We start from the raw sequence: 22849 nt of genomic DNA on the forward strand, positions 1-22849 counted from the left end.
TCAGGTGGGGTAGCTGATGCAGGTATTAAGGTCCGTAACCTTTGAATTAGCTCCTTTATCTGCTTACTGACCACAGTGGGACAGAAATTTGGAGGGTAATGTTGAAGATGATTGTCAGTGCCTCTCTGAGGATAGTTACGATACCTCCATTTCAGAAACATGGTTTTAGGCCTTTGAACCAACTCATCAATTTTTAGTAAGGAACTGGTAGCTCCAGCAACATCATGATTTCTCAGGTCTCCTTGACACCTGTCAAATTGGATTTAAGACTATATATGATACACAGATTAGAAGAGCTGTACTGGGTGATGATCTACAGGAAGATTTTTTTAAAGCTCTTCACAGAAACGATGGCTCATGCAGTATTTTAGAAGCTGTACTAAATATAGAAATCCATGATAGGGCGGGGAGCAGAAGAGGAGATGAAGCTCAAGTCAGACATCCTGCTTTTTCACTCTTTTCCATGATGTTATTATTCCAATGTTTGGTCTGATCCTAAAGCTACACAGTATGACACAAGCATTATCACAGTAACTGAAATCCTTTTATTAAAATACAGCATTCTAAGATGAATTTCTTCACCCTTGGAGTGACACTGAGCCTGAAGCCCCCACTAGTAATCACTTTACACAAAGCCAGATCATGCACTCAGCTCAGATAGTGATTCTGTGACTCAATTCACAGATTTTTTTAAAGTTATATGAAAGGTGATGAGTTTGAACTTGCTCTTTAAAAATGAAATGGATATATTTTAGAACTGGAGGCAAGAAACTATATTTGGGGATGTTCATGGCTGTTTTTGAATAACCAACTTACCACAGTACTACTTAACTTTTTCTCTCCCTCCGTCCTGCCCGCAACCCTCACGCTGCCTAAAGAAACTCAGTTTAAAAATTATTATTATTATTGTTACGATTAATAATCGACTTATTTTTTGATGGATAGAAAACCTGTCCCACACTTGTATGTTAAAAATTAAACGGTACTTAACATAGTGAACATTAATCATCCTTAGCTAACGAAGTGACAATCTAATGTTACATGCTCAAACAGAAGGTGTAACTGTGACTTTTTAAAATAAATTTACAGACAAATTAATTTAAAATACCTATATTAATAGAACAGCTCTTCTAATGCACTCCCATCTGACAATTTAAAAGCAAACATCAACTCTGAAACATGCTAGTTGCTTTCCACTTTCTAGCTGGATGTATGAGAAAAGAGGACAGGAACAAGTTGTTAGCTAAGCAACTGACAATTACTATCTAATACAAGAGGGTGAAACAAAAGCTCAAACCCCCAACACTAAAACCTAGAGACATTTTTCAGACAGAGAGGTTTGTACCTCAGAGTGTCACCTGGCAACCTCCTGCCCCCATACTCATCATTCTTTCATAATTACAGTATGTTTTGCACAAAGTGTGACTTGTGGGATATCATTTTAAAAGCTTTGATCTTTTGAACATTAATATCCCGATGGATTGAATGTGCTATTATTATAGGCGAGGCCATGAAGCACTGCTGTATATGTTACTGACATATGTTGTGAGCTTGGGAACACCCAGAACCAACCTAACAGATAGAACAATGGAGTAGCCAGGTATGCTGATGGACCATTAAAAGGAATTCACACTCCCAATGTCTACCCCAGAAATATCTCAGGAACAGCACATGGACAATGGAGACTGCTTAACCAAGGGTGGGGGATGGAAACCCATAACACAATTATATACCTACCTCACAGTACAGGAAGGGACCTTCAGAGGTCACTGAGTCCAGTCCCCTGCAATTACAGCAGGACCTATCAGCAACCCTGACAGTTTTTTTTTAGTCTATTTACCCCAGATCCCTAAATGGCCCCCTCAGGGGCTGGGCTCCCAAACCCAGGCTGAGCAGACCCATGCTCAAACTACTGAGCTATTCCCGCCTCCACTGACAGCACACTTCACAAACACAGATCTTTCAAGCAAGTGAGAATCATAAGCATTACCTGGCATCCCTCCCTTCCCTCCAACTCAGCACTTGGAGGAACCTCTTAAAGACAAAGACTGTGAACTGAGGAGGGTGGTCCCAGGCTGTAAAAGATTCCAAGTCAGTGTACTGAGGACCTTTGACCCGTTTGCACCATCTGTCAGGGTGATACACAGGCTGGTTCAAATCCTTTTTAGTTTGTAGAACTCAGACAACAATTTTTTTTTTTATGTCTTAGGTAACCAACTTTGATCTCTAATCTTGCTACTTCTAATAATTTATAATCTAGCTTTTACATTTCACCTAGAACACTGTTTTGAATGAAGTGCCTGGGAAATTTCATTTCAGTTTAGAAAACAAATGTGTCTTCAGTTCCACTTACTGTCCAAGTTTCTGACCAGCGCAAGACTATAGTTCTGGGGTGCATGGCTGGGAGATCCAGGAGGAACAGATGAGAAACTCTCTGTTGTTGGTTCACATACAGATGGTAAAACTGTTTTTGCCCTGCCTGTGGATATCTGTGTAAGACCTGTATCTGCCAGACATTCATGACTTGATATAGCATCACTGAATGACAGTGGTACCTCAACAAAAAACCAAAAGACACACTTAGAGGCACAAAGGTGTCTTTTAAAATGTGGAAGTTAAATCTTACTGAGGAAAAGAGAAAGTAGCATAAATTATGGCAAGTCATGTAAAAATATAATTAGGAAGGCTAAAGGAGAATTTCAAGAACAGCTCGCCAAAACCTCAAAGAGAAAGACACATTTTGTCTAAGTGTATCAGAAGCAGGAAGCCTGCTGAATAACCACTGGGGCTCCTGGATGATTTGGATGCTAAAAGAGCACTAAAAGGGGTAAAATCACTGTGGAGAAACTAAACGAAATCTTTGCATTGGCTTTCACAGCTGAGGATTCCCAACTTGAGCCACACTTTCTAGGTAACAAGTTCTGTTCCACTTATTCATAAATCATCTTGGAAAATGGGTAAACAGTGAATTGGAAAAAAAATCTGCAGATGATAGCAAATTACTCAAGATAGTGAAGTCCAAAGCCGACTGTGAAGCGTTAAAAAAGGGATCTCACAAAACTGGGTGACTGGGCAAGAGAATGGTAAATCACATAAATGCAAAGTAAGGCAGACTGGAAAACATACTCCCTAAAGTACCGTAAAAGCTTGATTACCTGGCATCCCTGGGGAACAGGGATTGACGGACGATCAAATTTTCCAATAAATTGAGTAAGGCCATAGGTGACCCAGGGGGACGGGGGAAAGGAGGAAGCGGGCGCACCACTGCGAAGGACAGGGTGGGGGTGGAGTCGGCTCACTCAGCTGGACCCAAGCAGGGGGTCTGCTGAGGGGAGGTTGCACCACGGCAATTGGTTCAAGACAGGAAGCTGGTCCCATGACAGCTGCCCCTGGTCTGGTGAGTTGCCCCATGGCATTTGGCTCCAGCCCAAGGGAGTCAGCCCTGCTCAACTGGAGCCAGTCAGGAAGACTACACCATGGCAGCCGACCCTGGCTAGGAAGCCAGCCTTGCTCAGCCCTGAGTGGCAGTTATCCGAGTTCCAGATAACATGGCTTTTACTGTACATATAAAATAATGTGGTCCAAATTAGCTGTTGCTGCTCACAGAAAGAGCTTGGATTCACTGTGGCTAGTTCTCTGGAAAAAAACAAAAACAAAAACAAATCCACTCCATGTGCAGCAATATGAACTAGATAAGATATGGAGGATGGAAACGCCAAAGGCTAGAGGCCAGGATGGGCAGGGATTTTGTCCCTAGCTTCTCTGTTTGCCAGAAGCTGGGAATGGGTGCTGGGATAAATCACCTTATGATTGACTGTTCATTCTGTCTTCAGCATGTGGAATTGGCCACTGCCAGAAAACAGGATACTGGGCTAGATATACCTTTTGTGTGACCCAATATGGCTGTTATGTACTCCAGGTTGGTGTGGGGAGAGAGCTCATTGTTCCCGCTGTCCAGGTTGCACCCCAGATCCCATTACAATGTTGTAGTATACATCCTCAGATGGCACTTCTTTCCATATCTTACGATTTTTTTATTTAAACATGCAACATCTTTAATATTTAAAGAGAGTCTTTGGACTAAACGTGCTCATCACCGTGCTTAGAACATACCTAAAAAGAGTGGGTGAGGGGAACGGGGTTAAAATGGTAAGATGGGTTTATTCTTATTTTTTCATCAACACAATTTTCTCTCTTAGCTTTTCACAGCTGATCTACATTCAGTACACATTTCACGTATTTGATTTTCCAAAAACCTTTAATGTTTCATTAGTTATTATTACATCCACTTAAAGGAGTTTGCCATGCCTAATGTACATACTGAGACTTTGAATTTGTTGGCCATACTTTAAATAAAGTAAGGGAGTTACAAAGGTATGAATAGACTGTCATTGTTATATACTGTTACTGCAAATTAGAACCCCTGGTGTTTAAATTAGGTATTTTAGAGTCAATCATTGTTAATCTGCACTTTTTCTGTTTGTAAATAAATGGGATTCACTCATTTTTGAATGTTTGCAATTCACAAATTAGAGATTTTATTTGTTATTAAAGTAACAAAATCTGCATGTACCAAAAGACAGAAATTTTCACGGTAGAATACAAAGTTGTGGCAACAGCATTCTTTTCAAAATTCTTCTGTTCCTTTTTCCTTAAATAGATATCAGTTGTGATTTTTGCCTCAGCTGAAGCATGGCTATAAACAGGAATGCTTATTATAAATCTTTATGTTGTGTACGTGGCATATAAACTCCTGAGAGTAGACTATTATCATCATCATTACCGTGAAGGCCACGTCTACAGAGCATGCTGCTGCTGGCTGGGTCATGCAAATGAGGGCACTCAAAATGCAAATGAAGTGCTAATTTACAAAGCATGTGCTTCATTTGCATACCCTCATGTGATTGCTGCCCTGGCAGAGGCTTCTGTTACCACAAAACAAGTCCCGGAGACGGGGTCTGTCAACCAAAACCCCCCTGTGGACAGCCTCTTTTCCCCTGACAAAAATGAGGGATTAAGGAGATGTTGACAAGAGGGAGTTTAGTTGACAGAACCCTATCTACACGGCTTTATTTATGGTGACAGAAGCCTCTGCTTAGCCAGAGATCACGTGACAGTATGCAAACGAGTCACATGATTTGCAAATTAGTGCATCATTTGCATTGTTGAGTGCCCTCATTTGCATGACCTGCCAGCAGCAATGTGCCATATAGACGTGGCCCAAATATTTTATCACCATACTATTATGTGCAACCACTTCCAGTTTCAATCCCTGGCCAATGGAGGTATTGAGTTCCATTTTCAAAATACCTGGCTGCCCGGACTGCATTCATGCATTCCTTCGTCCACATGGCAAAACGACTCACAGATATATATGGCCAGCTGGCTGACTGTGGACTGCTGTAATATGTTCTGTACGATATTGCCTACAGACAGGATCCATAAAATAAGGAAGTGAAGACTATGATGCCTACTTACTATATGGACTTTATGTGGAGAGTGTGAAACGGTGTTATATAATATTCACTATAGTATTCCAGTAAATTTCCAGGGGAAATTCAAAATCCTGTCACTGACTCACAAAGCCTTGACTAAATGTAGCCTGGTTAGCTAGGCACCTCTTGACTTTCCATTCTCTACAGATACAATCGCTACTACTGAAGGTGTAGAAGATAGGGTTACTTCAGTCTGAAAGGGAGGAAACTCCTGGTGCCAGGATTTTCACTGCAGGGCCCTTGACTGTGAAACTTTTTTTTTTTTCCTTCTCCTTCTCAGAGCCTGAATTTGTTGTTGTTCTAAGTATAATGCAGATCCCCAATTGTTTTTTGTAGATATTTGAGAAGTAGATGGGTCTGGGTTTTTTTTGGATTTTTCTTGTTTTGCAACTGTTACTGGATAATTAAGACAAGAGTAATATGCATTTAATTGAGCTAAAAATAAAAAAGTGAAGCTACCACCTTGGATATAATCTGGAGAAATCTAAAGAAATAAATTATTGTTTATGTACATTTTTCCAGCCTATGTACACATAACCACAATTATTTCTTGTGCAAAAGTATAAAACAAGTGCTTATAGACCACAGACATTATGAGAATTAGGCTTACTTTGGGAAATTCTATATATACAGAGGGTGAATTTGGACATGCACGGAACTTGTAGTTGCTTAGCACTTTAGCAGTTGTTCTCTTTGTTAGTTTCTCAATAAGCTGGAGTAGAGAGTGAGGATCCGCTGTACTGACTGCAAATGGCTCAGTCAATAGTTACTTGTGTTAGCATATGTAGAATGCTTCCGCTGACGTGCACAGGCAGAAACTGTAGAAAGCAGCATCGCTTGCCCCATAACCTCAGCTGTGCAGAACACAACGCCATCAACAGCCTCAGAAACAACTCTGACATTGTCATCCAAGAGGCTGAAAAAGGAGATGCTGTTGTCATCATAAATAGGAAAGACTACCAAAAAGAGGCTGCCAGACAACTCTCCAATACCACATTCTACAAGCCACTGTCCCAGGATCCCACTGAGGAGTACACAAAGAAACTACAACATCTACTCAAGACCCTCCCTATAAAAACACAGGAACAAATCTACACAGACACAACCTTAGAACCCCAACCAGGTTTATTCTACCTTCTACCTAAGATACATAAACCTGGGAATCCCAGATGCCCCATCGTATCAGGCACTGGCACTCTCACTACAGAATTGTCTGGATATGTGGACTCTCTACTCAGACCCTAAGTTACCAGTGCTCCTGGCTTTCTTCAAGATACCACCAACCTCCTTAGGAAACTACTATTCTTTGGTGACCTTCCTGGAAACACCATCCTGGCCATCATGGATGTAGAGGTCCTTTACACCAATATCCCACAGGTAGATGGACTTGTTAGGAACGTTATCCCTGAGGAGACTGAGGCACAAATGGTGGCGAAGCTTCGTGACTTTGTCCTCACCCACAACTAGTTCAGATTTGAGGATAATTTATACCTTCAAATCAGCGGCACTGCTATGGCACCCGCATGGCCCCACACCAAAATTTTTATGACTGACCTGGAACAACACTTCCTCAGTTCTCAACCCCGAGTGCCCCTCCTCTACTTGTGTTACACTGATGATATCTTCATCATCTGGACCCATGGGAAGGAGGCTCTTGAAGAGTTCCACCGTGATTTCAGCAGTTTCCATCCCACCATCAACCTTAGCCTGGACCAGTCCACACAAGAAATCCACTTCCTGGACACTACTGTGCAAATAAGTGATGGTCACATAAATACCACCCTATACATAAAACCCATGGACCACTATGCTTATATACATGGCTCCAGCTTACATCCAGGGCACACTACAGCTGTGTCTACACGTGCACGCTACTTCGAAGTAGCGGCATTAACTTCGAAATAGTGCCCGTCACGGCTACACGCGTCGGGCGCTATTTCGAAGTTAACTTCGACGTTAGGCGGCGAGACGTCGAAGTCGCTAACCTCATGAGGGGATCGGAATAGCGCCCTACTTCGACGTTCAACGTCGAAGTAGGGACCGTGTAGACGATCCGCGTCCTGCAACGTCGAAATTGTGGGGTCCTCCATGGCAGCCATCAGCTGGGGGGTTGAGAGACGCTGTCTCTCCAGCCCGTGCGGGGCTCTATGGTCACCGTGTGCAGCAGCCCTTAGCCCAGGGCTTCTGGCTGCTGCTGCTGCAGCGGGGGATTCATGCTGCATGCACAGGGTCTGCAACTCGTTGTCGGCTCTGTGTATCTTGTGCTGTTTAGTGCAAGTGTGTCTGGGAGGGGCCCTTTAGGGGAGCGGCTGGCTGTTGAGTCCGCCCTGTGACCCTGTCTGCAGCTGTGCCTGGCACCCTTATTTCGATGTGTGCTACTGTGGCGTGTAGACGTTCCCTCGCTGCGCCTATTTCGATGTGGTGCTGCGCAACGTCGATGTTGAAGATCGACGTTGCCGGCCCTGGAGGACGTGTAGACGTTATTCATCGAAATAGCCTATTTCGATGTCGCCACATCGAAATAGGCTACTTCGATGTAGGCTTCACGTGTAGACGTAGCCTACAAGATCCATTGTATACAGCCAGGCACTAAGTTACAACCGCATTTGTTCCAACCCCTCAGAGGCTACGTCTACATGTGCACGCTACATCGAAATAGCTTATTTCAATGTAGCGACATCGAAATAGTCTATTTCGATGAATAACGTCTACACGTCCTCCAGGGCTGGCAATGTCGACGTTCAACTTCGACGTTGGGCAGCACCACATCGAAATAGGCGCTGCGAGGGAACGTCTACACGCCAAAGTAGCACACATAGAAATAAGGGTGCCAGGAACAGCTGCAGACAGGGTCACAGGGAAGACTCAACAGCAAGCCGCTCCCTTAAAGGGCCCCTCCCAGACACAGTTGCACTAAACAACACAAGATCCACAGAGCCGACAACTGGTTGCAGACCCTGTGCATGCAGCATGGATCCCCAGCTGCCGCAGCAGCAGCCAGAAGCCCTGGGCTAAGGGCTGCTGCCCACGATGACCATAGAGCCCCGCAGGGGCTGGAGAGAGAGCGTCTCTCAACCCCTCAGCTGATGGCCGCCATGGCGGACCCCACTATTTCGATGTTGCGGGATGCGGATCGTCTACACGTGCCCTACTTCGACGTTCAACTTCGAAGTAGGACGCTATTCCCATCCCCTCATGGGGTTAGCGACTTCGACGTCTCGCCACCTAACGTCGATTTCAACTTCGAAATAGCGCCCAACACGTGTAGCCATGAAGGGCGCTATTTCGAAGCTGGTGCTGTTACTTCGAAGTAGCGTGCACGTGTAGACACGGCCAGAGAGAGACAAACATCTACAAGACCTTTACCAAGCTTTCCTGAAACTATAATAGCCATCTAAGGAAGTGAAAAAAGAGACTGTCAGAGTCAGATGTGTACCCAGAAGCACCTGCTACAAGACAGGCTCAACAAGGAAAACAAGAGAACACCACTGGCCGTCACATACTGCTCCAAGCTAAAGCCTCTCCAATGCATCATCAGTGATCAACAATCCTTCAATCTCACAGACCTTGGGAAGCAGGCCTGTCCTCACCTACAGCCAGCCTGCCAACCTTAAACAAATTCTCACCAGCAACTATAGACCACAACACAATAACTCTAAACCTGGACTCAATCCATGGAACAAATCTCGTTGCCAAGTCTGCTCACATGTTTACACCAGCAATGTCATCATAGGACCTAATATCAAGCACACCATCCAGGGCTCTTTCACCTGCACATCTACTAATATAATATATGCCATCGTGCCAGCAACGCCCCACTGCAATTTACATTGGCCAGACTGGACAGTGTCGATGTAAAAGAATAAATGGACCTAAATCAGACATCAGGAATGATAACATACAAAAACCTGAAAGAGAACACATCAATCTCCATGGACACTGAGTAGTAGATTTAAAAGCAGCAGTCCTACAACAAAAAAAAATTAAAAAATAAAGTGGAAAGAGAAATTTCTGAGATGGAATTCATTTGAAAATTTGACTCCATCAACCAAGGATTGAACAGATCCTGGGAGTCACTGGCCTATTACGAAAGCAGTTTCTCTGCTCTTGATGTTAACACCTCCACATAGCATCTGACTATGGGCCACATCCCCCTGACTGAACTGACTTGTTTTCTCCTGTCTCGATATTCACAACTTCATGTTAACTGCCAATAATGGGCCATATCCACCCTGACTGAATAGACCTTGTCAGCTCTGACCCTCCCCTTTACTGAGACCCGCTTCTTTAAAATCTTCCTCTGAAACATCCCCCACCCCCGAACTCATGTATCTGATGAAGCAGGTCTTTGCCCACAAAAGCTTATGCTCCAAAATATCTATTAGTCTATAAGGTGCCACAGGACTTCTTGTTGTGTTAGTACTGTGAGGTGACTCTACTAGCACATAGCAGTAAGAGAGTCATTCAGGAGATATATTAGGTAGGTATTAGCTGAAAAAAACTCATATGAATGGCAACTTCCTCACAATTGTCATCTTTCCCCCAAAAAGGAGGCTAAGGGAAGATTCCTGATAGATCCTTGCTATGGCATTATTCTTACTCATTCCATGCCCTTGGACCACCTGCAATTCTTAGACAATATAGTATGTATTAAAATATTAAGTAGAACTATTAATACATCAAAACCATACAGCCTAGCAATCCCCTCTAAAACCCACTAAAAACAACTCTAAGGATAAGTCTCCACCAGCAAGATCTTTCAGAAAATCTGGCCCTTTTTCAAAAGAACACGCAGAGCATCTACACACAAAATGCACTCTTTCGATTCAAAATCAAAGAACATGGCTCTTTTTTCAGAAGTCATCTTCTGCTCCCGGATCAGGAAGAGTGCCCCCTTTCAACAGCTTCTTTCAAAAAAAGCATGTGTAGATGCTCCATGGGCCCTTTTTTCGAAATAGCAGTCCTCATGGAGCCAGATTTTTCCCTGGCCCGTTCTTTTGAAAGAGTGGGGGCTGTGTGGATGCTCTCTATCGAAAGAGTGGATTGATCTTTCAGTCTGCTCTTTTGTGTGTGGACGTGCCCTTTCAAAAGATGTTTTTTTGGACGAGAACTTCCAGAAGAGCTTCTTTCAAAAGATTGTTGTGGTGTAGATGTAGTCAAAGAGTGTAACAAAAGAGATGTGATTTCCAACACAACCCCAAATACTACAGTTTGGAGCTTTATGGATTGAGTTTCAGAAGAACAAAGGACACTGCACTAAAAATGCCATCGCTCCAGTCACCTACCTTTTAAAAGCTGAGCTTGGTCTGGCGCTTCACCTTTTTTCCGCCCTGTTGTAAGACATAGATTGGGAAGTAACCAGGATCCAAAGATTTGCTAGAATTAAACTAGAAGCCAGTGAATGCTATGAAGCACATGCAAAATATGCTTCCTTAAAAGATTTCCTTTTTAATACTATAATCTGGAGATGACAGAAACATGGACAATGATGATGACAGCCACATCTGAAAGGTAAAGTTACACTGTCCTGGCTAAGAATAGATGCTAACAAGCATGCGCTGTTTTGCAGGCAGTATGCTATGTACAATAACTACAATAAATAGCATTTACTCTAATGCTGTAGCTTCAGCTCCGTGTGCTGCCATTTGAGATGCCTAACTTCAGGAATCAGCTTGTGATGGACTCCTGTTTAGTACATCAAATCTTTTAAAATTTAATTTAGACTTTCTTTCCTTCCCTTCTTTCTCTCAGACTGTGGACACATATGGCCAAAATTTCGAAATGGCCATGCTAATGGCCACATAGGTGAATACTAACGAGGTGCTGAAATGCATATTCAGCAGTTCATTAGCATGCTGCCTGCCACAGCACTTTGCAAGTGCCGCTTTCGATCGCGTGTGGCTCAGCTACACGAGGCCCTTTTCGAAAGGATGCTGAACATTTCGAAATCCCCTTATTCCTATCAGCTGACACTTTTGAAGTGCTGTGGCTGGCAGCATGCTAATGAGGTGCTGAATATTCACTTCATGACCTCGTTAGTATCCTCCGATTTGGCCATTAGCATGGCCATTTCAAAATTTTGGCCAAGTGTGGCCACAGCCACACTGTGTGATGGGGTGTAGTTTGGGAGCTGGGAGGATTAAGCCCAAAACACTAAAAGATAGGATATGAGTTAGCAAATTTTCATCCTGGCTAATAATACAAATAGGGTGCAGATTCTTAAGGAACAAGCTGCAGTCGCTTTGAAGCTTGGAATCTCCTCCACCATTCCATTTTTGTTTATTTGTTTGTTTATTTTGTTTTGTTTTGGAGCTTCTCTCAGGTGTTGAGCTGTGGGTAGTGAAGAACAACCAGTAACATCACTCTCTGCCTTATACAGCTTTAGCATATGGTGTAGCTCATATCTTTATCACTGGAGAATATGGGGTGCAGTTTCACAAACTGCAGTATATTTTACAGAAATTTTAATTGAAAAAGATGACACTCTCATTTTACAAGATTTGCTAGACCTGCCAGTGGGCTCCACACACAATCAAAATTTAATCTGTCCTTTGAATACTAGTGACCACAGTCAAAACCTCCATGACACTAACCTGCCCCCCTTACCCACTTGTTTTTCCACCAGGTTCAAAAAGATATGGTTTGCAGCGTTCCTGGAAACCGAACTAATTCAGGTGATGATTCACAAAAGAAATACAAACATTGTAATGAATTATCTTGTCACTGGTGGGGACAAATACCAGATACAGTACTTCAGAAGCTAGTATAAGCAACCCCGAAGTAGGCAATGCAGGAATGACTTGTGCATAAGAAAACTTGTTTCCTCATGCACAAGACATAAGAGTTTGTCTTATGCCCTGCAATATTACAGTATAGAATTTTATAATTGTATATTGTTTGTTCTTTTTAAATCATAGTTGATATAACTCTATAACTGTGGATTCCAAGCCTGGCAACCCTTCAAGGGGAAAAAAAAAGTCCTGCTTGCAGTCCCCTCCTCCTTAAAGTCAGGAACCCTCTAGCTTGCTTGCTGTTGTGTCAATATCTCACATGGAGAGAAGTGATCTGAGGTAACCAGGTCTCAAACTATTTAGGATTTTATAAATTAAAACCAACACCTTGCACACCACCCAGAAGCTTATAACTAGGGTGTGAAGATCAGAGGACTGGCGTAATGTGCTCTCTGCGTGATATACCACTTAATAAGCAAGTGGGTGCATTCTGCATCAGCGTCTGTTTCTAAACAGTCTCAGCATGCAAACCCTAATTTATGCCTTCTAGGCTGGAACGTGACCTCTGGGGTTGCAAAACTTAATTTTTTCTGTGTTTGTTGCAGCAATGTGGCAGGATGGAGAAATAGCAATAGACTTGAGACTAATGGGATGAATCTTTAATGCCCTTGTACAGTTTGGACTGTCATCAAAAACAGAGATGGAAGTAAACTACATTTAGGAATGTAGGACTTTAAAGGATGTGATATAAACATTATGTCCTATAAAGGATTTTTAATGTTTAATTTGCAAAGCAGCCAAAGCAAAGATTAAATTTCTTTCAAACCTAAAATTTTCAGTCTGTGTGGTTTCTTCCTCTCCTTCTTCCACACCCGTGTAAAAGTAAAACAAGATGTTGCATAGTTTGAAAGCAATTTAGTCTTAAGTATTCTACGCACTGAACTGCATGTTTGTCTATGGATGTATTTGTTTTATGGAGATGAAAAAAGTCATTCAAATTTCATCCAGCAATAATTCGGTCAAGGTTTTTTCTTTCACTTTTCCCATCCTATGATTGTTGAAGGAAAGGGAGAATTGTAATTGGTTCTTATTATTTGGAGTACCTGAGTTTTAGGGGAAAAACCCTTGCATTTGACTTGATAACATACCAAATAGTTGCTAAAGGACTTGATGAAATCTCATGCAAAGTAATAATATTATGTTCTGCCTCCTTCATTCCTTCCTCATGATATGGTTGCATAAACACAAAGCCTACGCCTATATTAGCGAGTTTTTCCGAGAAAACTGGATTTTTGTTGAAAAAGCTCGCAGAGCATCCACACACAGAACGAATTTTGTCAACAGTAGGTTGACAAAACTTGGTACTTTTTTGATCACTTTTGTATATGGCCACAATTTGTCGACAGAAGTTTTGTTGGAGGATCTCTTCCGACAGCAACGTCTGTCGACTGACTGCCATAGTGTAAACATAGCAAAAGAGACTGATACATCTACATGTTCAAAAAGCATTATATTTAGATTATCAGGTCACTGTAGCTGTGTTACTAATTGTTTTAGGGAATATACGGGTATTATCACATATTAATTATGTATGGTAAGCAGGGAATAAAAGGGGGGGAATCCTTCTTTTATGATAAGCTGCTCACTGAGATATCTTTTTTTCCCCTCTTCAAGACCTTGAGCAATTTTTGGAGATACCAAACAGAGTAATGATTGAATAATTAGATTTGAACTAACAAGCATTTTCATTAAAATGGTTTAATGTCTTCTGGGTTACAGCAAACAAGGAATAAATCTGCTTTCAAAAGATCTAGTACACTGATTCTCTCTGTAGATCAAATTATCTTTGCAACCATGCCAGTGCCTGTCATAAAAATGCTTTTTGGCATTTTAGAACAAAGACTAAAACAAGCTATTGAATTCTTAAAGATATTTTTGCTTCTTTTTAATTTGTTAATTTTGAAAGAATTGAAGAAATCATCAAAAAACACAGTGTATGTCACTTCATTCTTGTATACACTTTTAATTTATTTTTAAATTACTCTCTTGGTCATGAAATATGAAACCACCGAAAATTTTCAGGGATATGTTTTTCAAAAGACCCTACCCCCCTACCTCCCACTTTATTCAGTTGTGAGATCAGGGCAAATTTTTAATGTTCTTTTGTTAGGTTTTTAGCATCATTTCAGAAAATCTGCATAATATGAGGTGATCAGTTACCACTGGCAGATTATAGATTGCTTTATAGCGTGAGGAATTTTATGCAGTGATAGTACACTCATTGTTACATCATGATATAAGTGCACTTTTAAGATGATTACAGAATCTACTCCATAAAGATGTGGGTTTGGAAACATGTTTTTATTTTGACTGATTAGTATTATAAATACAAAAGACCATGTAATACCACAGGAAAGAGCTGGAAAACAGACAGGTTTATCTGTTAAAGAATGCTTAACAGTTCCATTCCAGGATTACATTATTTTATAACAAAAGTCAATGTGTATTCAAGATGGATACAAGATAGATAGAAAGTCTGGGCAATGCTGATGTGCTGCCGATTGGAAGAAGGAAACACTTCCAAGGAATAATATAGATGCCGTTCTTCCCTTCCATCAGAGATACCTTTCACTTCCTATCAGTCATAATAATGCAGAATATAGGAATTGCTATTTTGGATCATGTAGTCTAGTAGCTTGTCTCTGACAGTGGCTACCCCCACCACAGCAGGCCAATTTGAGATAATCTACTTTTTATATTGCATCGCATCGTGCTCTTTAACAGCTAGAGATTGGCTTAAGTCCTGAAGCATGAGGCTTAATGTATTTTTCAAATTCGTTATTAATTACAACTCTGGGCACTCTTATCTATACACCCGTCCAGTGCCTTTTTGAATCTTGTTAAGTCCTTGGTATCAGTAACTTCCTGCAGCAATTAGTCTAAGGTTTAATGACACATTTTCTATGTGTTTATGTTTTCTACCTTTTAATTTAACTGAATAACGCTTTGTTTGTATGAGAGAAGGAGACCAAAAGTTCATTCTACCTCCTCCAGAATATTTATTATTTTATAGAAGTTATTCATGTCCCTTCTTCTTTTTTGCAAGGTAAATCATCCAAGTCTTTTCAATATTCGTTTATGTGGCTTATTTTTTCCCAGCTCTCGATCATTCTCACTGCTGTTCTCTGAACCCCCTATAGCTTTGCAACATTCTGTTAGATGGGATGACAAAATATTTACAGGACGCTGCACCACTGATTTATGAAAAGATACTCTGTGTCATAATATTCTCCATATTATTTACCATCCCATTGCTTTCTGAATCTGAAATCTTGTTCACTTTTTCGACTGAACCTGTACATTCGGGTCTTTCTTGAGTTTTCTACAGCAATGTCTGGTCCCTTTTCACGAGTTGGTACATTTTATATGGAACCTTGGAAGATGTACAAGTAGTTTAATGATTTCTCTCCAATGTGCATTATTTTTCATTTGTCAACCATTACATTTAAATTCTCACTGTGTTGTTCATTCACCTAACTTATTTAGGCCCCTATGAAGTTTGTCACATATCTCTGATACCTAGCTTTCTGTTGTTACCAAATTCTACTATTTTACTATTTGCTCTCTTTCTGGTTCACTAATAAAGATACTTTAGCAACATGGGGACAAAGGTATGTCTGAAGTACCTTCAGTTAACTTTAAGATTTGCTTTTGTTAGCCTTTGCCATGATGAAAGCTGACTGGGTAATTTGACTATTTAATTTACTTCTTCTTTCTCCTAGTCATTCTTTTTACCCATAACAATATTTTGCAGAAATCGTGCTAGTTAAGCTTTTAGGTATTTTGTTGTCCCATTTTTAATTAGAGTTTCCAAAATTACCCATGTATGGACATTATACTATGTGATACTGTGTCTAAACACCACACTGACTGCCTCAGAGGTCCAGTTAGATCAAGAGTGTTATGTAGGTGGGTTAGGTTCGGGGAGAAGTTAAAAGGAAGGAGTTTCCCACATTTGTGAGGGAGAGACCTAGGTTAGAGATGGTTTAGAGTTTATTTTTTGTGGAAAAGGCCTGACAGAAGCCAGGTGTGGGGAGAAACTCAGATGGACTAAAAACTCAGGGCCAAGGCTCGCAGAAGTTGCTTAGTTGTATTTTGATGGTTTTAAGGGCTACAGTTACACTACAGAGATCTGTCGACAGAAGTGACTGTCAGAAGAGATTTCCCAACTAAACTTCTGCAAACAGAGTGCAGCCACACACAAAGGCCAATTGGAGGAGTATTCTGCTCTGTCGACAGAGCATCCGGACTTCCCAGCTGCTCTCTCGACAAAACAGGCACCTGGAAGACAGGGCTGCCCACTGACCTGGATGCCTTGTCTTTTTAGAGAAGCCCCCTCACCCCCCAGAACGTCCACACAGATTATTTGTTACAGAATCTGTCGATAGCAGCTTTGCGCCCCAGGCTGAGGCGCAGAATGCTGCCAGTGAAAGTGCTGAGTTTGTTGACAAACTGTCAATAAAATGCATTTTGTGTGGCTGTTACACCAATTTTGTGGACAAAACTGGGGGTTTGTCAGTGAAACATGCTAATGTATTGAGAGACTCCATTGAGAAGCCCTGCTAGCTACTTTTTCCTGAAAAGGAGACATTGTATTAATTACTATTTTGTCAGGAAACCTTTATTTGGGACAGAGATCTCCTGGAACGGATGGAATTATAGTTTACCTGGCTGTAGGGCCACGTTACCCCCATAGAAGACCACCACAGTCATGAGGAAAGCAGAGCAAAGCCACCAAAATATTGTTTTACGTCACAAGCAGGGTGCTCCGTGGTAGTGACACTGAGAAGCATAGTGATCTGTTATTCCATGGGTCACACCAAGTGCTTTTGTTAACATATAGCTACAACATTTGTCACCCTTCTGTTCTCTAACAGAGCAGCTGTGTTTAGTGAGATTCTGCAGACTTTGTTTGGCAGTTCACCCTATTCATAGTTAAGCTGCTTCAAAACCTCAGGGTTTTGTTGGCTGGTGTACAGTGTAACATCAGTAGCAGCTGCTGCCGTTTTGACTTACAGTGAAATGTGCTGGGAGCCAGGTTTCAGCCTATGAATTCTAGTCCCACATTTTCTACTAATTATTGTTGTTAATCCATTGCATTTCACAGACCTTTCGTTATTGACCGAGACCTCTGAGCCCCACCTTTGGAACAAGACAGTATAATTCCTACATTTTCTAAGTGAGGTAACAGAGTTTGCATTTCTGACAGACTTGAGAATAGAACCAATCATCTGTATACTAGCTCAGGGCCAGAATCTGTTATGCCTCTCACAAGGTATGATTTAGAACACTGTTCCTCAATGACTGGTCTGTGGGCAGGTGCTACTGTATGAGACCTTACTGTCACAGGAAGGCAGCAAACCTCATACTGGTATCAAAATGGTTGAGAAATATTGGTTTAAGGAACACGTGAAGGTGGTTTTAAGCAAGACAAGCTTCAGCAGTAGCTCAGCAATAGGGCAATAAGTGCAGGGAGGAGAACGTGGAAAAGATTCATGAACAGTGTGTTTTAAAGAGGTTTCTGAAGGAGGATAAAGGGTATGTGTAGTTGTTGAAGTGGAGATTGTTCCAGGCATAGAGTGCAGCATGATATAAAGCAAAAGGCTCAAAGAGGAAAGAAGCGATCAAAAGAGCAGTTAAATGAGAGAATAAGCAAGATATTTAATAATTGTGGATACAATGACTAAGACCTTGTGAAGGTAAAAGAAGAAGCCAAGTTTGTGGCTGTATTAGGCATTAATAACAAAGTGAATAATATAAATTCATTGTTGTTTGGCCATCCTAAGCAATACATCATATCTAAAAAAGATGTGACACGGCAGTTCCTTCACACTCTCTTTTTCTTCTTCATAAGTTACAAATTACAGTGTGGTCAGGGGTCCTTGAATTCCTATTACTTTTTCACCTTTTCTTCTGTAAAAATAATGATCTAACAAACGTCTCTTTTGGGGTTGGGGGAAGAGGAAAACACAAAAACAAATTGAAAGACAAACCTTAATGCAATCTGACCAATCTGAAACACTCTATTGAACGTTCATGGGAGGCAACACAGATGACTCTTCATGATTCTGGGCTTAATTGGGCACAAACTACCAAAAGGGGAGGGCACTGCAAAGCAAAGTAGAATTATTTAAAGTAACTGATTTTAAGGTTTTGTATATTTAAAAAAATGTGCTCCTTCAAGGTTAGGTTAAAAGTAAAAGCCTTCCTAATTTAGTTCACTGTAAAGGAAAGTATCACTCTCTATAGTATTTGAATTTCACAGAACAATTGTAGGAAGGAAGGTAGGTAGGAAGACAGGCAGGGAGACAGAAAAGAAGAAACAGAGGCTCTAATTCAGCACACATTTAGGGTGAGTCTACACTAGGAAATTAGGTCAAATTTATTCAGGTTGACTTCTTAGCACCCAATTTTGTAAAGTTGAGGGCGTGTGTCCACACGAGCACATGAAATCAATGGAGTGTGCTCCCATTAGAGTGAGCAGCTTTGACTTTGTCGGCAATACACTGTGGGTACCTTTCTCATAGTTCCTGCTGCCCCCTTGCATTGTGGGTTAAACTCCCAGTGTCTGATGGGACAAAAAATTGCTGTGGGTGGTTTTGGGTATGCACTGTCAGCCTCCCTTAGTGCTTTTCTCCTCCCACTCCTGCAACCTTTTTCACTGGGTATCCATGCAGATGCTATTGCAAGGCTAGCATGGACCCTGTCCGCCTATTGTGAACACCTCATACCTTACGCTGCGGTACACGCAGAGCCTAAGCAGCAGCTGCCAGAACAATGGAGACTCTGAGAAGGACATGGACATGCACAGACGTGAACCACTGGAGAAGAGGAACAGGGAGATGCTGGCTGCACTTAATGCTTTGTAGACAATGGAGCACCAGTTCTGGTGCAACGAAACAAGCTTAGACTGGAGGGACTGCGTTGTTCTGCAGGTATGGGACAAACAGCAATGGCTACAAAACTTCCACATGCATAAGGCAACTTTCATGGAACTTTACATATTGCTTTCCCCCAACCTGAAGCGTAGTGATACCAGAATGAGACCTGCTCTGGCAGTTCGGAAGTGGGGGACAATAGCTCTGCAGAAGCTTGCTATGTCAGACAGCTACCAGTCAGTGGGTAATCAATTTGGGATGAGCAAATCTACAGAGGATCATCTGCTGTCATTCAAATAACCAAGGGAATCAACAGCTTTCTACTAAGAAGGACATGGACTCTGGGAAATGTACACGACACAGTGGATGGTTTTGCCATTAAGGGGTTCCCTAAATGCTTCGGGGAGGTAGATGGAAGATGCATCCCTATCTTGGCACTAGGCCACCCTGCCACAGAGAATATAGTGTAAGTATATTCAAACTCATTGTCCTATTGAGCTCAGTTGGACTACTCATATGATGAATGTTTACTATCCTTGAGCTTTTCATGATCCCCTCACAACTTTTCCTCCATAGTGAGGAATAAAAACAAAGGTCAATTTTTGTTTCAGAATGGTTATAGAATCATGACTCTCTTAATCCTACAGATAAACCTCCCCAAAGATGGTTTCTATCACAGAAGCTCACTCCCTGACATCATTAGACACGCCAAACTCCTAGATGGTCTTATTCCATTTGTCTCAAATAAATTTCTACAGTATTTCCTTTCTGGTGTTTCATAATTGCACTACACAACTTTTAGACATTTATTTTACATTAAATCCACACACACACAATTTTTCAGTTATTAAAGCAGTCAGAATATATTGCACATCTATTTTTGTATCAATATGCAGCATTACAAAGTGTAAATATATATTTATTAAAACAAACACTTTATCTGGAAAGATTACTTTCTAATACTATCATGTTCAAATTAAAGTTAAAATTAAACAAACAATCCCGCCTCCCCCAAAATAGGACACTCTACAATATACACAGAATAAAATGTATAGTTTTTCTTTTTAAAAAAGAACCTTTAAAATGAACTGTCAGGACTACCAGCTCCTCACTTCTTGCTCTAAATTGAGGTTACAGCCTTTCATGACATCATTATTGAGACTGTTCAAAACTTACATCCATTCCTGCAAACACTTAGTTATACAAGACGACGTTATGCATGCAACCATGGTTCAGTGTGTACTACACATACAAGAGCTACTTGCATGAATAAGGAATTGCAAGTCTGGGGACTCCTCTGTTGTTTAGCAAAAAGAGGGAAATCAAGGTCTGGCATTCAATGTCATCCACAGGTACAAAAGAAATATAAGCTTCATCTCTGTCTCTCTTTGTCCCTCTCTCTCTCACACACACACACACACACAAAACAAACCACTATATCTTTTGCTATGCAATCTACCTCAAATGTGAAAGTTTTAAGTTTTCCCCCCAGTATATACAGTTGCAAATAGTAAGTTAAACAAACATTTGAAAATGGACCTACATTTAAATAATATTCCTAAACTTTGAACATAAGAACACAGCTGTCACATTTATATATGTAGCAGAAACCACTGAACTTTCCTGCGGTAAATTAAATGTGATCTGCATTATAAAACATTATACAGTGAATAAACAGGATGATTTCCAATAATTTCCTGCTTCTATAATACTATACTGTGTGTGTGTGTGGGGGGGGCCTCCAGAAGAAGGACTTCCTTCCGGAAGACCCCTGGGGGCCGCGCTTCTAAATGCCGTTTTGGAGTCCGGAAGAACGGTCTTCTGGACTCCAAGTCACGTGACCGTATGCTAATGAGACGCGGGGCATTTGCATCCACACCTCATTATAATATTTCAGGATGTGTATTACCATGCCACTTTCGCAGAAAGTGGCCTGTGGAGAAACGGCCAGTGTGTGTAAGTGAGTGAGTTATTTCCGGGGGGTGAGAAGGTGTTTAAGAAACTCTACAGCGAAGAATTAAAAGCTTGGCGCACAGTATTTTAAAATTCTGCATATTTCTGCAAATTTTGTCAAAATAACGCTACATAACACCAGTTTCAATTATTTTGGTAATTTTTTTTTCAAATACCTGTCAGCAAGCATGTCTGTAACAACAGAAATACACAAAAATACAACCTGTAGCCCCCATCCCCTGAAGTCTAGACACTTCCATCCGTACTCCTCAGGGCTCAGCAAGCCAGAGGGAGAAACAGCTTGAGGCTGGATCCCAGGCTTGTGTGGAGTTCTTGCACATCACTATCTCCTTCCTGAAGGGTACATAGGAGACTGCAGCTGCTAGAAATTTTCTCGTTCCTTTCCCCTTTCCCTGGCAGTATCATGTGCAAGTTGGGCGCTGCTGGGTCCAGAGACCCCAAGTGGTGGCCAGCAGCACTACAGCCACTTTCCATGAAGGAAAGTAAATTCTGCATGCACATTAATTTCTGCAAAATTCTGTACTTTGCAGTAGTGGAGAATTTCCACAGTGCTATTTTTACTTGCTACTAAATCTGCATTTCTGTTAAACAACTGGTTTAAAAAAACTAACACATTTATTAGTTTATTGCTGATATTTCAGCTAATTCAATTCCTACCTTTTCTGGAGGTGGTGGAGGGTGAAATCGCTTTGCACAAACTAAAAATATATCAGGATGTGGCTTGCTGTTCTTCACATCTGGGTCATCTCCCAACACAATATGATGAAATAGACTGAAGAAATCTTTGTGTTTGCTTGTTTTCATCTGAAATGTCATTCCAGCTGAGCTAGTGGCAATAGCTATGGGTACATCATGCTGGTGCAGATGACGGATCAGCTTTTCAACCCCTAAAAGACAAATTAACAGGCATTTTAACATTCACGTCCTATTTACAGTACTTCAGGCTGTAGCGTAATAAAGTAGTTTTACTGAATATAATATGGGTTCATTTTTCCTCCCTCACTCTTGAAAGGAATTCTTATGAAGCTTATGTCTCTACTGGAACTTGCAATAGAACTGCAGCACAAAGTAGACATACCTGAGCTGCCTTTGATCGACCTAATTTAAATAACAGCAGCAGCAAAGGTACATCACCATGGGTGGGACTGCAGAAGAAGACTGCTAAAGATCCTGTGTACTTACTTCTGTGGCTAATCCTTGCTCTCGTGGCTTCACTGCTATTGTTATTTAAGCTAGTCGAGGACTGGTTATACATGAAGTCATACCTCACATAGCGTAGGCAAACCCTACGAAATATCTTTGCTCAACCAAAAAAAAGAAATAAAAAAAAGGGAAGTTATGGCATCAAATGCCATCATTCCCACACTGGCTGATGTGATAGAAAATGGAAAATTACAGGTCTGAGGGCATGAACTCAAGTTTGATTGCAGAGGAACTATGGAAGCTTTTTCTCACTTCAGCTGCTATGTGCATACTCAATCAACTAGACAATATTTGTTGTTTGTCCCTTTATTATTTGCTCATCTGACATGCATTCACAACAACTTACGACGCAATACTGAGATCCACCATTTTGTTTATAGCATCTTGTCACAACATTTAAAGAACCACCTGAGACATTTTGGGCAGCCTATAAAAACAACACAAAACAACAAAAAAGGCAGTCATGTAGCAGTTTAAAACACTAACAAAATAATTTATTAGGTGATGA

At 41.2% G+C, this 22849-nt stretch overlaps 1 protein-coding gene across 5 annotated transcripts in view; it reads right to left on the minus strand.

Moving 5' to 3' along the window:
- Positions 1 to 22849, minus strand: part of PUDP (pseudouridine 5'-phosphatase) — a 151303-nt gene that overhangs the window by 30831 nt on the left and 97623 nt on the right. For all 5 annotated transcript variants that reach the window (XM_074992582.1, XM_074992599.1, XM_074992617.1 and 2 more), the window contains one exon: positions 21796 to 22025. In XM_074992582.1, the coding sequence (XP_074848683.1) occupies positions 21796 to 22025 (230 nt within the window). The remainder of the gene's footprint in view (positions 1 to 21795; positions 22026 to 22849) is intronic.

The sequence above is a fragment of the Carettochelys insculpta genome, chromosome 1, assembly GCF_033958435.1.
Source record: "Carettochelys insculpta isolate YL-2023 chromosome 1, ASM3395843v1, whole genome shotgun sequence".
Lineage (NCBI taxonomy): Eukaryota > Metazoa > Chordata > Testudines > Carettochelyidae > Carettochelys > Carettochelys insculpta.